This window comes from Callithrix jacchus, chromosome 2, assembly GCF_049354715.1.
Source record: "Callithrix jacchus isolate 240 chromosome 2, calJac240_pri, whole genome shotgun sequence".
Taxonomy (NCBI): Eukaryota; Metazoa; Chordata; class Mammalia; order Primates; family Cebidae; genus Callithrix; species Callithrix jacchus.
In genome coordinates, this window is record NC_133503.1 from 46016320 (window position 1) to 46034912 (window position 18593).

General features: G+C 40.2%; 1 protein-coding gene across 1 annotated transcript in view; it reads right to left on the reverse strand.

Annotated features, from left to right (window-relative positions):
- Window positions 1-17749, reverse strand: part of DPYSL3 (dihydropyrimidinase like 3) — a 121553-nt gene extending 103804 nt beyond the window's left edge. The window contains exon 1 of the mRNA XM_002744339.7: window positions 17126-17749. Within this exon, the coding sequence (XP_002744385.3) occupies window positions 17126-17506 (381 nt within the window). The 5' untranslated portion in view covers window positions 17507-17749. The remainder of the gene's footprint in view (window positions 1-17125) is intronic.
- Between the last annotated feature and the right edge of the window lie 844 nt (window positions 17750-18593).

The following is an 18593-nucleotide window of genomic DNA, read 5'->3' on the forward strand; positions in this document are numbered from 1 at the left end:
AGTAAGAGTATGGCTTGAGCCCAGGAAGTTGAGGCTGCAATGAGTTGTGATTGTGCCACTGTACTCCAGCCTGCGTGACAGAGTGAGGCTCTTCTCGAAAGGAAAACATATATCATTAGGCGCTTGGGGCACATCATGGTAGTTGTCAGAGTCCCTCTCCACTTATTCCTTCCCATGCTCTATCTCCTGGTTTCTTTCTAGGGCCTCCAGCTTCTGATGTTTTCTGCTTTAGCTACTGGGCTCACCTTTTTGACTTGACTGGATTCTGCTTTCCTATTTGGATTCTGTGAGCTCCATGTTCTCAGTCTTCAGAAATTTCTTCTGGGAGACATTTTATTTTGGACTCCTCTTAGTATCCAAGCCAGTGCTAAGTGTTGGATCCTGTTTAGCACCGATGCTTAGCTGCCAACATACCAGAAGAGAACAGCACAGTGGCACATGGAAAGCAATCAGACAGTCCTTGGGCTTAATCTTGACTTTGTCCATTTCTAGTTGTATGAGTACAGGAAATTGAGTAACCTTTCCATGACTCAGTTTCTTTTTTGGATTTTGTGGATATTAATGCCTATTTTGTACAGTTGTCATGAGGATTAGAGACATTATTGTCTTGCAAAAATAAGTACTCCATAAATGTAATGTTTCTTGAGAGCACACCCCTTGAACCTCATATTTGTGCCTCAAGCTCAGGGAAATGTAAAATTGCAAGCGATTACTGAGGGAGATACTTAGGTAGAGAACACTTCTGTCCTGTTAGTTAGATCTCCTTTTACAACTTCAGTGTCTTTATTTTTATGTTTTTCCTTTTTTTCTCTCCAGCTAAGATTTAAAATTCTTTCTCCTTAGTAATAGAAACTGGAGACTCCTGAAGTGGAAAGAGTGAGAGGGGAGTGAGGACCAAAAAAAATTACCTATGGGTAAAATTTTCGCTATTTGAGTAATGGGTAAACATTACCATCGCACAATATAATATTGCACAATGTAAAAGGACTGCACATGTACCTCTTGAATCTAAAATAAAATTTAAGAAAAGAAAAAAATTTCTAATAAGAAAAAATAAAATTCTTCCTTTTCCCATGTCTTTTAAATATCCCACTTATATGGCTCTTATGGCCCCTGAATCTCATCCACTGAATAATGTGGCCCAAGTGATGTTACTTCTGATGACTCATCTGCCTCTATCTCAGGCTGCATTCCTCTTTCTTAGAGAATTTATATGAAAGGCTCCCCCGATTTTGCAAACCCTAGAGTCCTTCCCCTAAAGCATCAAGTAGGAAGCATCCATCCCATGCTCAGTGTTCCTGCAGCACAAAAATGACAACATGCAGCCTTTTATAGGAATTTTCCATAGACAATGAAATAAATGTGCACAAAGATTATCTAGACGAAGGTTTACCACCTTCTTGCTTATAGTAACAAAAGAAGAGAAAGTACATATTAAAACCACAACTGAAAATACAAACACATGTCCTATGAAAAGAATTTAGTAATTAAATATGTGACACATCACAATAGAATACCAGATAACTATTGTCAGTTATGCTGTAGAATATTTCTGATGCTCTGTGAAGATATCACAATAATTGAAATCTACAAAATAGTTTAAGGTTTCTGGTCCAGCATGTTAAGAAGCTTAGAAGTCATCACTGCAGCCTGATAACAAGCAAAACGCTAAACAAACTTAAAAAAATCAACAGCTCTTCTTAGACCTGGCAGAGAAGTGAGGTCACAGAGCAAACCATTTCCCCCAAAAGAGGTACACAGGCAGATACAGAAAATGACGTATACCCACACAGAGACCCATAAGCAGAAACTTCCACAGGAAGCAGCCTGGGATAGGAAAACTAACTGTAATTGGTTAATTGCTGGATGCTACATAGGGACAACTCAGAGACTTAAAAGCTTTAGATGCAATCATGGCAGCAGCAGGGTGGGATGGCGGGAGCATGTAAATTTTACCTTCAAGAGCTCTGCCCGGACCTCATAGTGAATACCGGAGAAAAATTCCCTCCTGCTTCTGTTAGGGGGAGGAGAAAAGAGAGGAACCATTTGGAAATACACTAGAGCATGCTGTTCATAGGAGCAAGGTATGCTCTCTGGAGAAACTTTTTTTTAATTATTTTTTTAATTATTTTAATTTTGTTGAGATGGAGTTTCTCTCTTTGTTGCCCAGGCTGGAGTGCAGCGGCTATGTTGGCTCACTGTAACCTCCGCGCCCCACCCCCCACCACACTTCAAGGGATTCTCCTGTCTCAGCCTCCCGAGTAGCTGCGATTACAGGCGCCCCCCGACCACCATGCCGGCCTAATTTTTTGGGGGGGTGGGATTTCACCATGTTGGCCAGGCTGACCTGACCTCAGGTGATCCATCCGCCTCAGCCTCCCAAAGTGCTGGGATTACATGCGTGAGCCACTGTGCCTAGCCGGAGAAACTACTTCATTAGAGCCTAAGCTGCTGGAGTTTTGTCAGAGCCTAACCTACCTGGAGAACAAAATAATATCCATCTCCAGCGAGCTCAGCCTTCAGTAGTGGAAGGGAAATACACAGCTCCTGCACCTTCCTGCCATCGTTTCTCATGTAAGGAGGCCAGCACAATACGGAGAAGCACTTGAAACGTTTATAGTCCAAGGGCACAGGCTCACCAAAAGACTTAGAACTAATCATAGGACTGTAAAACCCTTTCTCTTCCCCTACACCTTACCACTGCATTACTAATGGCCTGTTTACTAGAGTTCCTTTTACTCAGTACATATATCCACCTCTCAACAAAAAATTACAAGGTATACTAAAAGGTAGAAAACACAGTGTGAAGAGACAAACAAGCGTCAAAATCAGAGTCACATATGGCAGGAATGTCGGGATGATCAAAACAAGACACTTAGAAACACTATGATTAATATGCTAAGGACTTTAGAGGAAAAAGTAGGCAACATGGAAGAACATAAATAAGGTAAGACAGAAACTCTAAAAAAAAAAAAACTAAAAGAAATCCTAGAGATTAAAAAAAAATTTAAATAAAAAAACACTGCAACATTAATGAAGAATCCTTCTGTAGCCTCATTAGTAGATTAGACAGAACTGAGAAAAGAATGCCTGAGCTTGAGGATATGACAATAGAAATTTCCAAAACTGAAACACAGGGAGAAAAAAAAGACCAACAAAAGACCAAAACAGAATATCCAAGAACTGTGAGGCAATTACCAAAGATGTAAAATACATAATGAAAATACCAAAAGGAAAAGACACAGAGAAAGGAACAAAAACAATATTTGAAGCAATAATGACTAACAATTTCCCCCAAATTAATGTCAGGCACTAAACCACAAGTCCTCTGAGGAAGCTGAGAGAATAGCAAGCAAGATAAAAGTAAAAAAAAAAATAAAAAATAAAATACACACACACACCCCTAGACATATATTCAAATTTCAGAAAATCAAAGATTTTTTAAAATCTAAAAGAAGCCAGAGGGGGGAAAATACCTTACCTATAGCAAAGCGAACATGAAAATTTTATCCAACTTCTCCTCAGAAACAAGAAAAGAGTGGATACGTATATTTTAAATATTGAGAGAAATAGAAAACATCAACCTAGAATTGTGTGAGATGATCCTTCAAAAGTGAAGAAGATACAAAGACTGTCTTATACAAATATAAACTGAGGGAATTTGTTTCCAGCAGAGCAGCCTTACAAGAAATGTAAAAAGAAGTTCTTCAGAGAAAATGAAAATGATAAAAGTCAGAAACTTAGATCTACATAAAGAAAAGAAGACCATCAGAGAATAAATAAGTGAAGGTAATATACAAACTTTATTTTTCTTATTCTTAACGTATCTAACAGACAACAGTGTATTCAAAATAACAATAGCAATAATGTATTCTATTATATATGCTTATGTAGATATATCTGCTTCTGTATAACTGAAATAAATGAAAGTAATGATACAAGATAGGAGAAAAGAATTAGGAATATTTTATCATTATAAAGCACTTACACTACTCATGAAGTATAGCAAATAGCGCTATACTATTTGAAAGTAGATTTGGATTATTTGTAAATATCTGTTGCAAACTGGGTTAACTATTTAAAAAGTTGAAGAAAGCATAATTGATATGCTAAGAAAAAAGAGAAAATGGAATCATATAAAATTCTCAGTTAAAACCACAAAAGACAGAAAAATTATACAAGAGAAAAATAAAAACAAAGAACAAGGACAACACATAGAATACATGAACAAATATGGTAGCTATCCATCTGTAATAATAATCACCCTGCATGTCAATGATCCAAATATACCAGGTAAAAGACAGAGATTGTCCGAATGAATCAAGGAGCAAGGTTCAACTCTATGTTCACTACAAAAAACCCACTTCAAATATAAAGTCACAGAGAGATTAAAAGAAAAGGAATAGTGAAAGATATACCATGCTAATACTAATAAAAAGAAAGTGCAAATAACATTAGTTTCAGCCAGAATATACCTCAGAGCAAGCAAAGTTAACAGAAATAAAGAGGGACATTACAGAATGATAAAGGGGTAATCAGTTTTCCCAGAAGGCATGACAATCCTCAATGTCTATGTGCCAAACAGCAGAGGATTAAAATACATGAAGCAAAAACCTAAAAGAACTGCAGGGAGAAATAGCTGAGATAAACCTTTGTGGCTATGGTGTTTAACTTTTTGCATACATTGTTGAATTCAATTTTCAAATATTTTGTTGAGAATTTTTGCATCTTTGTTTATTGGAGATATTGGTCTGTAGTTTGCTTTTTTTGTGGTGTCTGTGTTAGATTTTGGTGTGACAGTAACGCTGGTCTCAGAGAAGGGGTTGGGAAGTGTTTCTTCTCCCTCTATCTCTGAAAGGGATTGTAGAAAATTGGCATCAATTCCTCCTTAAATATTTGGTAGAAATCATCAGGAAATCCATCTAAGCCTGGTGGATGTTTTTTGTTTTAGAAAGTAATTACTGATTCAGTTTCTTTAATAGATACAGGCTTACCTATTCAGATTTTCTGCTTCTTCTCGTGTGAGTTTTGGCAAATTATGGCTTTCGAGAATTGGTTCTTTTCATCTAGTTTATCAAATTTGTGGGTATACAGTTGTTTGTAATATTCCTTTAGTATTCTTTTAACATCCACAAGATCTGTAGTGATGTCCCTGTTTCATTTCTGATATTAGTAATTTTCATCTTTTCCCTTTTTTTCTTTGTTAGCCTGGCTAGAGACATGTCTATTTTACTGATCTTTTCAAAGAGCCACCTTTTGGTTTTATTGATTTTCTGTACTGACCACTACTCTAAATTTTGTTAATCTTATAATATAATCCATCACAGCAACAGGCTAAAGAAGAAAAATCACATGGTCATATCAACAGATACAGAAAAAACATTTGGCAAAATCCAATACCCATTCATGATTTTAAAAATACTTTACAAACTAGGAAGACTGAGGAACTTCCTCAGCTTGACAGAGAACACATTAAAAAAAAAACCCTACAGCTAACATCATACTTAATGGTGAGAAACTCAAAGCTTTCCCACTAAGATTAGAAACAAGGCAAGGAAACATTTTTTTACCACAACTTTCCCTCCCTCCATCCTTCCCTCTCTCTCTCCCTCCCTCCCTTCATTCCATCCTTCCTTCCTTCCTTTCAGTTTTTTTGTTTTAACTTTTACTTCAAGTTCAGGGATGCAAGTGCAGGTCTGTTACATAGGTAACATAAGTAAACCCGTGTCATGGGGGTTTGCTGCACAGATTATTTCCACTAAGCCTAGCACTTACTAGTTATTTTTTCCCTGTCCTCTCCCTCCTCCCACCCTCCACCCTCTAATAAACCCCAGTGTGTGTTGTTTCCCTCTATATGCCCCTGTGTTCTCATCATTTAGCTCCCACTTATAAGTGAGAATATGTGGTATTTCATTTTTTGTTCCTGCATTAGTTTGCTAAGGATAACAGCCTCCAGCTCTACCCATGTCCCTGCAAAGGACATGATCTCATTCTTTTTATGGCAGCATAGTATTCCATGGTGTATATGTACTACATTTTCTTTATCTAGTCTATCAGTGAAGGGCATTTAGGTTAATTCCATGTCATGGCTATTGTGAATAGTGGTGCAATGAACATACACATGCATGCGTCCTTATAATAGAATGATTTATATTCCTTTGGGTGTATACCCAGTAGCAAGATTGCTGGATCAAATGGTATTTTTGTCTTTAGGTCTCTGAGGAATTGCCATACTGTCTTCCACAAAAGCTGAACTAATTTACACTCCCACCAACAGTGTATAAACATTCCTTTTTCTCCACAACCTCACCAATGTCTGCTATTTTTTTGACTTTTTAAAAATAGCCATTCTGACTGGTGTGAGATAGTATTTCATTGTGGTTTTGATTTGCATTTCTCTAATGACCAGTGATGTTGAGTTTTTTTCATGAGTGTTGGCTGTATGTATGTCTTCTTCGGAAAGTGTAACAGACATGAACACATGTCTTTTGACTACTTTTTAATGGTGTTGTTTGGGTTTTTCCCTGTATATTTGTTTAAGTTCCTTATAGATGCTGGATATTAGACCTTTGTTTCCCATTCTGTAGGTTGTCTGTTTCCTCTGATAGTGTCTTTTACTGTGCAGAAGGTCTTTAGTTTAATTAGATTCCACTTATCAAGTTTTGTTTTTGTTACAATTGCTTTGGTGTCTTCATTGTGAAATCTTCGCCCATGTCTGTGACCTAAATGGTATTGTCTAGGTTGTCTGAGGTTTTCATAGTTTTGGGTTTTATGTTTAAGTCTTTAATCCATTTTGAGGTAATCTTTGTATATGGTGCACCACTGCATTTCAACATTATTCTGGAAGTCCTAGCTAACACAATTAGACACGAAAAGGAAATAAAAGTTATAAAGACTTGGAGGGAAGAAACAAACTGTATTTCTTTGCAGCTGACATGATCATCTAAGTAGAAAATTCAAAAAAATTGACCCAAAAAAGCCCTCAAGAACTAGTAAGTGATTATACTAAGGTTGCAGGATACAAAGTTAATACACAAAAGTCAACTGCTTTCCTATATACTAGCACTGAACAAGTTAAATTTGAAATTAAAACATATAGCCATTTACATTAGCACCCTGGAAATGATATAACTTAGGTATAAATCTAGAAAAACATGTGCAACTGAGGTATAAATCTAAAGCCACATGTGCAACTTAGATATAAATCTTAAAAAAATGGGCAAGATCCATATGGGTAAAACTAAAAGACTTTGATGAAAGACGTCAAAGAAGAACTAAATAAAGGGAGTATATTCCTTGCTCATGGGCAGGAAGACTCAATATTGTCAAGATATCAGTTCTTCCCAACTTGATCTTTAGATTCAACACCGTTCCAATCAAGATTCTAGCATGTCATTTTGTTGATATCAACAAACTGATTCTAAACTTCATATGAAAAGGCAAAAGACCCAGAATAGCAAATATTGAAGGAAAAGAACGAAGTCAGAGGACTGACAGTACCCAACTTTAAGACTTACAAGAAAGATACAGCAATAAAGACAGTGCAATCTTGGTACAGGAATAGCAAATTATTAAAACAAAACAGCACATAAGTAGACCTACATAAAAGTAATCAATTGATTTTTGTGAAGGAGCAAAGGGAATACAATGGAAAAAAGATAATATTTCCAACAAAAGATAATATTTCCAGCTGGACATCCATGTGCAAAATAAAATCATAAGACAGATCTATGCCATTCATAAAAATAACTCCAAATGGATCATAAACCTAAATGTAAGATGCAAACCTATAAAACCCCTAGGAAATAACATAGATGACCTTGGGTATGGTGATGATATTTTAACTACAACTTCAGTAGCACAATCCATGAAATAAATAATTGATGAACTGGACTACGTTAAAACTAAAAATGTATGCTCTGCAAAACATATAGTCAAAAGAATGACAAGATAATCCACAGACTGGGAGATAATATTTGCAATATACCTATCTGGTAAACAACTATTATCTGAATACATGCAGAACTCTTAAAACTCAATGATAAGAAAACAAACAACCCGATTAAAAAGTGAGCCAAAGGGCTTAACAGACACAGATTGCAACTAAACATAAGAAAAAGATGCTCCATATCATATCATTGCAAATTAAAACAACAATGAGCTACCAATATACACCTAGTAGAATGGCCAAAATCCAAACACTGACAACACCAAATGCTGGTGAAGATGTGGAGCAAAAAGAATGCTCATTCATTGCTGGTAAGAATGCAGATTGGTAGCGCCACTTTGGAAGCTGGTTTGGCAGAAAACTAAATGTACTCTCACCATGCAATCCAGCCAGTGCTCTTTGGTATTTACCTAAATAAATTGTAAACTTATGTTTACACAAAATGTATGTGCACATGAATGTTTATAGTAGCATTATTCATAACCAACAAAACCTGGAAGCAACCATTATATCCTTCAGTAAATAAGTGAATAAATTGCTCTGAATCCAAATATTCAGCATGAAAAAGAAATGAGCTATCAAGCCATGTAGAGACGTGGGGAAAATATATGTGCATATTACTAAGTGAAAGCCAATCTGAAAAGGCAACATACTGTATGATTCCCACTATATGACATTTTGGAAAAGACAAAACTATGGCGGCAGTAAAAAGATCAGTGGTTGCCAGGAGCTGGGAGCAGAAGAGAATGATGAATAGAGAGAGCACAGAGGATTTTTAGGGCACCGAAACTAATTCCTGTAAGATATTACAATGGTAGATACCTGTCATTGTGCATTTGTCCAAGCCCCTTATAATGGAATACCAGAGTGAACCTTAATGTAAACTATGGATTTGGGGTGATAATGACATGTCTTTTTTTTTTTTGAAGACAGAGTCTTGCTCTGTTGCACAAACTAGAGTACGGTGTCATGATCTGGGCTCACTGCAACCTCTGCCTACCAGGTTCAAGTGATACTCCCACCTTAGCCTCCCGAGTAATGGAAATTACAGGGGCTCACCATCATGCCTGGCTAATATTTGTATTTTAGTAGAGATGAGGTTTTGCCATGTTAGCCAGACTGGACTCAAATTCCTGACCTCAGGTGAACCACCGGCCTTGGCCTCTCAAAGTGCTGGGATTACAGGCATGAGTCACCGCACCCAGCCAATGATGTATCTATGTAGGTTCATCAATTGTAAAAATCTACAACTCCCATGTGGAGTGTTGTCAGTGAAGGGGGTTGTCCATTTGTGGAGATGGGTAAAAAGAAGTACTCTCTTTCCACTTAACTTGACTGTGATTCCAAAACTGCTCTAAAAATTCAAGCTTATTTGCTTTTTTAAAAAGGTGGTATCTTAGTCTGCTTAGGCTGCTATAACAAAATACTATAAACTGGGTGGTTTATAAATAATAAATGTATTTCTTACAGTTCTGGACACTGGGAAGTCCAAGATGAAGGCAGATTCAGTGTCTGGTGAAGGCCCTCTTTCTGACTCAGACAGCACCTTCTAGCTGTGTTCTCATATGGTGCAAGGAGAAAAGCAATTCTCTAGGGCCACTTTCATCAGGGCACCAACCCATTCATGAGGGCTCCACTCTCATGACCAAATCAATATCATCATCTTGGGGGCTTAGGATTTCAACCTAGGAATGTGGGGGTGCACAAACCTTCAGACCATACTAAAAAAAAAAAAATAAACATAGAAATACTGCATCTTTTCACTTTTGGGAAAAAAAAATGCATGTCTCATACACACACAAACACACACACACACACACACACAGGAAGAAGATTATGAGAAAATGATGTTTTGTTTTCCTACTGCTGATCTCTTTGATACAGCTTCATTTTTCCAACATTTGTTTTTGACTGTGCACCTACATAGCTGGGGCTTAATAATGCTTTTTGAGGCCGGGCATGGTGGCTCAAATCTGTAATCCCAACACTCTGGGAGGCTGAGGTGCGTGGATCACCTGAGGTCAGAAGTTCAAGACCAGCCTGACCAACATGGCAAAACCCCGTCTCTACTAAAAATACAAAAATTAGCCAGGCGTGGTGGTGCACACTTGCAACCCAAGCTACTTGGGAGGCTGAGGCAGGAAAATTACTCAAGTCCAGGAGGCAGAGGTTGCAGTGAGCAAAGATTGTGCCACTGCACTCCAGTCTGGGCGACAGAGTGAGACTCCGTCTCAAAAAAAAAAAAAATTAAATAAAATAATAATGCTTTTTGAAAAAATGAGTAAAGACAAAAATCAGTGGGAAAAGGGAGACGTGGGGACTCCCTTCTTAGCCACAAGCTATTGACCCACCTCCACATGCATATTTGTAAAGAGTACAAATAGTGTTGTGCACTAACCAGCACCTGGTCTTTAGCCTCATCACAAGCCTTCAACAGTTTTGAACTGACTCTCAAAAATTGTTCAATAAATCTATCACTGAAGAACTCTGGCAATGGACTCATTAATGACTATACTGTTACAACCACTGACTATTATGTATTTAGTCTAGAGATCATAGACTTCCAAGCACTCACCCAATTGGTTGTACAACACAAGCCACTGGGATAAAGAAAAATATCATAATGCGTATTTGGATTTTTTATATCTCTTCTTTTTTAGTTTAGATTTTTAATTTACATTTTATGATGATCATAAGGTTTGTTTTTGTTTTGTTTTGTTTTTTTTGAGATGGAGTTTCGCTTTTGTTACCCAGGCTGGAGTGCAGTGGTGCGATCTCGGCTCACCTCAACCTCCGCCTCCTGGGTTCAGGCAATTCTCCTGCCTCAGCCTCCCGAGTAGCTGGGATTGCAGGCATGTGCCACCATGCCCAGCTAATTTTTTGTATTTTTAGTAGAGACGGGGTTTCACCATGTTGACCAGGATGGTCTCGATCTCTTCACCTCGTGATCCACCTGCCTCGGTCTCCCAAAGTGCTGGGATTACAGGCTTGAGCCACCGCACCTGACCTAAGATTTATTTTTAAAGACAGGGTCTCACTTTGTCACCTCTTCCAGTCATGGCAGCCTTGACTTTTTGGGCTCAAGCAAACCTCCTATCTCAGCCTCCTGGGTAGCTGGGAACACAGTTGTGCACCACTATGCCTAGTTAATTTTTAAACTATTTTTAGAGACCGGGTCTCACTATGTTGCCCAGTCTGGTCTCAAACTCCTGGGCTCAAGCAATCCTTCTGCCTCATCTCCCAGAATGCTGGGATTACAGGTGTGAGCCACAATGCCCAGCCAGTCATAAGATACAAGTATGATATCTGCTTAAGTAATTTATGTATATGCACATGTGTGTACACATATACGCACACAAGGAATATGGAGCATGCTCAAAAAATTTTTGTTTAAAGATGCACAATCAAGAAAATTTACAAGAAGTCCATTGCTATAGGGACCATTTGGTCTAGCCCCTTTGTTTCAGAAAGAAGGAAGCTATAGCTCAGAAGGAAGGGAGGTAACTTGTCCAAGTTGTATTGCAGGTTAAAGCTTAGGTCTGGAAACTGACACTGCTAATACTTTATCCACTTAGATTTTTTGTTTGTTTGTTTTGCCTTATCTGATTGTTCTTTGACAGAGTAGAACTGTTTTTTTTTCTTAATACAGTGTGATTCTATATTGCACACATATTTTAATGTTACATTCTCCTAGAAGCTTAATTTTAAAAGTGCTCACACACCTAAATGGACCTTCTGCCTCCTTCCAAAAATGAGGGCTGAGTTTGCAGTCACAGATTGCATCCTCCTCAGACAGATTTCCTCTTCCTCGTAAGCTTTACTCCCTGTCTCATACAAACATTATTTGTCGGGATAACGCCCAGTGGAAATAAATCACAAAGAGAATCAGCTGTAAGAGTCACTGATTGAAATCATCAGAGACAGTGTTCTGGCTGTCTTAAACATTACTTGTAAGAGCTGTCAGCAAAACCCTGTCTCCAGGGACCATTACTTTGAGGGAACTCTGCCAATCGCAGCATTACTTAGAAGGCACATATTTTATGTTCCTCAAATGCCTACTGTCAAACTAAAGCAAAGTTCTGAAAGGTCACAAACACTTCCAAGTTTGGAGAAGGAAACCTACTCCCAGCTTCAAGCGTGGCCTGAAGGCCAGGTAAGCAGGCGGCCTTTTTCCTAGCTTTGATACAAACTTTGATTTGTCAGAGAAGCCTTAAAATTCATTTATACACCAGGGTTTGGATTCTGATAGCTAGTGAAGCCTTTATAAGCCTGTCTCCCATTGTGCAGGATAAGGAAGAGAACATCAATTTCTCGCAGTCATTTTAAAAACTTCTAGCCCAGGCAAAGCAAGACAAATCACAAATGGTAAAAAGGTAAGAGCCACAACTCATTTGTTTCTAGATTGTTTCCTCTGCACCCAGAGCCCTTGCCAGCTTCATGAAGGAAACATCTTGCACAAAAGTGGCTCACATGGGAAGCAGGAAACTAGAAATGGCCCAAGACTCCTAGTAGAACGTTATCAATAAAACCCCCTGTAATCATAATGTCATTACTTTGTTTTTGCTGGATGACAAAGTCCTTATGATATTATTTGCTCTTGGCAGACCATATATCATAATTGTCTTCCTCTTAGTAACATTTTTACTGCTAGGAAAATACTGCGTGCATGGAAAAGCTTCTTTAAAATGATGAAAAATACATACTTTTCACTTAGAATTGCTTTTCTATGCACTTAGTATCAAACATTATAAACAAAAATTGTGTAAGCCAACCACAGAGGATTTTAGTAACATGAATGCCTATTATGAGAAAACTCTAAATACACAATTTAAGAAGGTGTTTATCAATACATTTAGAATATATATTAGTGTAGATAATCATCTAGTGATACCTCAAACCTGGAATTTGGCCCTCAGAGGCTTTTTTTTTTTTGAGACTGAGTCTCACTCTGTTGCCCAGGCTGGAGTGCAGTGGCATGATGTCAGCTCACTGAAACCTCCAATTCCAGATTCAAGAGATTCTCCTGCCTCAACCTCCTGAGTAGCTGGGATTATAGGTTCCCACCACAATGCTTAGCTAATTTATGCATTTTCTAATAGAGATGAGGGTTTCACCATATTGACTAGGCTGGTCTCAAACTCCTGATCTCAAGTGATCCACCGCCTTGGCTTCCCAAAGTGCTGAGATTACAGGCATGAGCCTCTGCGCCCGGCCTACATTTTTATATTTTTATTCTGCTAAATGAGATTTGTTACTTTACTTCATTATAATTTATTAAATAAACTTATTTCTTTAAGATTAAAGTTAATAATTAGGTATGCTAGATACAAAGCATATTTTGATTTTACCAAGACTTAAAAATCTCTTTTGATGCCTCTGCAATCAACTTGGAAGAAAAAGGATTTTGCAGCAACTGTTCTCAAAGGTTGAACAACTGGTCTCAAAGTTTCCTGTGTAATGGGCTGGTGGCAAGACAGAGGAAGGGTTCTAGAGGTGTGGCAGAAAGATCTGTCCTTGCTCTGAATAATACTCACATGTCAGGAGCTGACACAATGGTCAGACTGGTCGTATTAAAATAAAGAAGCAGCCTCCCCACCTGGAAAGAACACAGACTCCGGAATCAGAAAAATCAGATTGTAAACTCTGGCTCCCCCACTTATTATTTATGTGATTTGGAACTAAAGACTAGAGTCTGGGTATCAATTTTCTCATCTGTATAATCATTTTCTGTGAGGAAATGACATTTTGAGAACTATTTAGGATAGGCACACAGAAAGTGTTCAAAAGGTGGTACTCACTATCAAATCAACAAATGGTATAAAGCTGGGAGTAGGAGTGTTGTATTATAGAATTAAGGTTTAAGATTATTATTATATAATAGAAAAGTGAGCTAAGATAGTGGTAAATATTATGGAAGGAAGAAAAATAAAATCCTATAGTTAAGTTTTTTTTTTGCAAGGGGGGGTTGTTTTAAATTAAATTGTACCAGCATAGAATGGGAACATCCTGGCCTAACAGCAGCTTACAAGAAAAAGTTTCTGAAAGCTTGAATGACAGGGTGTTTACCGTGGAGACAATAGTAAGTCATAGATACATATGTTCCATACAAATCCAGAAAATTAAGTAGCATAATGCACTTCGCAGTGGACATATCCCATCTGAGGCAACGTATTCAGTTCTGGGCACTGTATTTTAAGAAAAATATTTACAAAATATGTAATATAACCTGAAAAGGAAGTCAGAATGGTAAAATGCTTATGTAAGAGAAAGCTGAAAAAGCTAGGACTAGTAAGAGTAAGAAACTTAGGGAGAATCAGATAATTGCCCTCATACATATAACGGGCAGGAAAAGTGAAGAGCAATAGTAATAACTAACATGTACTGAATACTTATGTGCAAAGTAGTCACCATTATCCTTATTTTGTACCTGAGAAAACTGAGGCACCCAGAGGCAAAGTTACATGCTTATAGTCTTATAACTAGTAAAGGTTGGGACAGGTTTCACTCCATTAGTTCATCTCCAGATGTGGGAGAGATATTAGAGCTTTTTACCAAATATTCCTAGTCTTACAGGATCATGGCAAGATTGTATTCCACCAATTCCTTTGAAGCTGAGTACAGACATGGTTTTCGGGCAATGAAATATGAGCATACATCATGTTCATTATTTCAGCAAGAAACTAATTGTCTATACAATTTGTCACATACTATTCCCACCACAAACATGTAGAGATGGAGCCTCCATCAAGTTAGGCACAATAATGAATGGAGCTTCCCTGTTGACTCACACTGGACAACAGCAGCAAAAAATATGCTGTTATGTTTTTTATTAAGCTGCTGAGAGTTGGAGGTTGTTTGTTACTGTGGCATCACCCACCCTTTTCTGGCACACATGCCTAAAAATCATTAAAATGTCTCAGAGTAGGGAAACATATTTACTCTTACATTTCCACAGGTCAGAACTAAGAATAATTGTAGAAACCAAGGGTAGGTAGATTTGGGCTTAATTTTTTTTTTTTAAGTAAAGTCCAAAAAGTTCCTTCATGAAGAAGTGAGCTCCCTGACAACAGTGGTATTTAAACAGAGGCCAGATGATCCTTTTACCATCTATGCGGAAAAAGACATGGCTAATTAAAGAGTTTAGTTTATCAAATATTTATTGAACACCTCCAGTGTGCCAAGCATTCTAGCCACACACATAAATCCAAATATACAATCTCTACCCTGAAGGAAATAAACAAATTCAGAACTTGATAACCTCTGTGGTCTCTTCTGACAGTATGATTCAATCAAATTAGAGATAATAACACGGCCTGGACGAAGCAGACTGCAAGCCCAAACTTACAAATAACTATATAGCACTAGCAATCCTGCTGGTGCCTAGGTTGTATTATTGTTTCTCAATTAGTAGCCAAAAGTATAGGGTTTGCAAAAGGGAAGAAAACGGGAGAATTGCTAGGTTTAAAGGAGGAATATTTTCCCTTTCTCTAGTTACCATTCTTAAATTTTGCAAACCCAGCATATTATCTGGCTTACATCAGGGGTGTTTCAGCAAAGGGAATAGCACTGACTCACAGCAATTGTTACCGACCTTTTCCATCACTACTCCCGCCCCTGGCAGTCAGGAAGGGAACATTTCAATATGGATCAAGTCAGACATGAAGAACAGGAATAACCTTTCTATAGAGCTCTTCTTCAGTTTAGCTATCAACCCAAACATTTGCAAAATATCAGAAGTGTTCCCTAAAATGTTAGTAAACAAGAGCTCAGGGGAATCCCACACTCAAAGGATGATGTGAAAATCACAAGCTAGATGAGTGATTCCAGAGGAAACTGACATTGTTTCCCAAGTGGTACCCTTGAACAGCACTAACTTCAGTATTTATTTTCCCTGGTCATCTTGGTAGTTAAAGGTTGGTTGGTTGGTTGGTTGGTTGGTCAGCCGGTTGGTCGGTTGGTTGGTCTGTCGGTCTAAACTTTCAAAAATCAGACAGTGGAGAAAGATGTTGTCCTTTCATTAGCTCATTGCATTTTAATGGAAAACCAACTAAAACCTGGAGAAGCATTAACTGCAATTGCTCTGAGGCAGACATTTCCATTTCAGCTTATTATTTCTAACCATATTAGTGCAGAATAATACATGTGGATGGATTTTGAAGCTATTACCTAGACTAGGGTGAAGCATCTGATTACTATTATTCCCTATCTAAAAGCTTCAGTTTGAACTCTGAAGTCTGCAGCCCTGCCAGGTCCTGAATTTTCTGAACTACAACTCTGATTCTCTATGAAATAGACACAAAAATCAGGGCAAGCTAGATTTCAATGCCATCCCTCAGTCAGTTCAGTGTGACATAAGTTTCTCAAAAATACACATACAGAAGAAATTGGCTTTGGCACATTTAAGAGCAGCAGGGAATTTGCATCTCATGCTAGTTTAATGTGCACTCTTAATACTCTCGTCTATTTTCTAAAATATAATGCTATTCTTGCAGAGGCAGCTGGACCCCTGTATACCCGGTCTTGTGCCAAGCTATGTACACAAATACACTCTTTACAAACACAGATGCGAAATGCCGTGCTAAGACATAAGCGAGGCATAGAGAGATATTCGAGTGTTTAGTCTAGAGGCTCCACACCTAAAAGTTTCAGGAGCAGAGCTGATGTTTGAAGAGTGAGAGGGGAGACCGCTCATCCTGTACTTTCATCCGGGGACTATGGAGATGACCCCATATTCCCAGCATCACTTTGCCCTCTGCCCTGGTGACCCGGGTTGAGATTTAATCTAGGGCCAGAGCGGGGGGCAAGGCAATTGTGCTGTTGGTTACTCACACAGAGAGAAGAGCTGGAAATCACTAAGCTTTCCCGGGCTGACACACCCACCCAGAACGGATGGCCCAGGGGTGCGGAGAGGAGGCAGGGGTAAAGGACGCGGCGCCAGGCAGGGGGACCCGGGCATCCTTTCCGCGCTTGCACGAAGATGCTGCAAGTGGCTACACGCGTGAATCCAGCGTCTGAGCTAGGAAGTCGCGCTACGCTCAGTGGCGAATGCCCCTTTCCTCCTCCTGGTCCCCCCAGCCCTGTGCAAAGTGAGCTGGAGAAAGTTGTGCCCGGGCCATGGCGGCCGGGGCTGGAGAAAGGAACCAAGGCAAGCAGGGAAGTGACCCAGGGTCCCCTTACCTTGTCCTTGGGGCCGAGGTTCTGTAACACCTCTTTGCCGGTGGCGCTCCGGATCTCCACCCCGGCGGGCGCGGAGGACGCGGGCGCGGGCTCCCTGATCTCTTCCCGGCCTTGGCCCCTGCGCGGGGTGTCCCCCTCGATGCCGGGCCGGCTTCCCGAGCCTCGGTCGCTGCCCTGGCCGCTCCGAGGGGTCTTCGCGCCCCGCTGCCCCACGCTCAGGGCATCGAAATCCAGCGTCTTGCTCTCGAAGGCGCCCTCCACGTTGCAGAACATGCCGCCGTATTTCTGCCGCGGGACCTGGTCCGTGGTGCCCGGCCTGGCCAGGTACACGGGCAGATCGTCTTCGTGGGAGCTGTCCCAGCCCCTCCGGCCCGAGGCCATGGTTCAAGCGCGAAAACGGCCCGCGGGTTTTTCTTCCCCAGAGGCGGAAAGGGCAGCCGCCGGCAGCGTGCGCCGAGCCACAGTGACTGGGGCGGGAGGAGGCGCCTGAGCCTTCGCGCCAGAGGCGGCAGTGCTGCTCCGATTCCTGCCTGTCCCCAGCGAGCCAGCGAGCCACACAGCCAGCTAGCGCTAGGCGCAGGGGCCCGGAGGAGCGGCGCGCTCGGCTCGCTCGCGGGACCTCTCGGCCGGCCGCACCTCCTCACGCACCCCCAACCCTAACGTGGCCTCCCGGGCTGACGCAGCGTCGGTGCCCATCACAAACACAAACCAAACTTGGCGCGCGCGCACACGCACACACAGGCGCACACTGCCCGCTCGCGCAGCAGCCTCGCTTCACACACTGACTCGCCATTCAGACGCCTTAGAAATGTTCACGCTCAGGAACTTGACTGTCTCACCCCCACTGACTCCCTAGTTTGCCTCACGTTCGCCTCACAAACACAAAGCTTTAGGTCGCCCCTCATGCACAAAAACAATGCTGACCCAGGTGGATTCATCTCAAAGCCAAGTCCTGATCTACAAGTAACACATGAAAACTCAAATTTACGACAGACTCACAATCCTACCCAGAACCCCGGACGTGCCTCATCCTCATCTTTAAGATTACACTCACAATTACACCCAGTTCCAGGATCAGCCTTGAGAACCCACACCCTCACATAAAGTCCTGAATTGGTTTGCACACACAACACAAGCACACTGAGAGAGAGGCCCTCTTCCTTCCCTTTGACTCACATGAGCCCTTTCTTAGTTTGTATATAATATCGTAGCTTTTGCTTTTACCACCCCTAATTTGCCTCACACACAATGACATTTCAGATCACAGACACACACACACACATTCTTAGACTTTGCCCTGCAAATCACTCTTCATTAATGCTCTGTCCCTCAAACAACCACCCCCACATTTTAATCTCACACGCTGACACAGCCCAGGTTTACCTCAGTCAGAACCTACACTTAGATTCACACCCAAGCCCGGATTTACTTCAAAATTACACAACCAAACACTTGGCTTTTCATATTA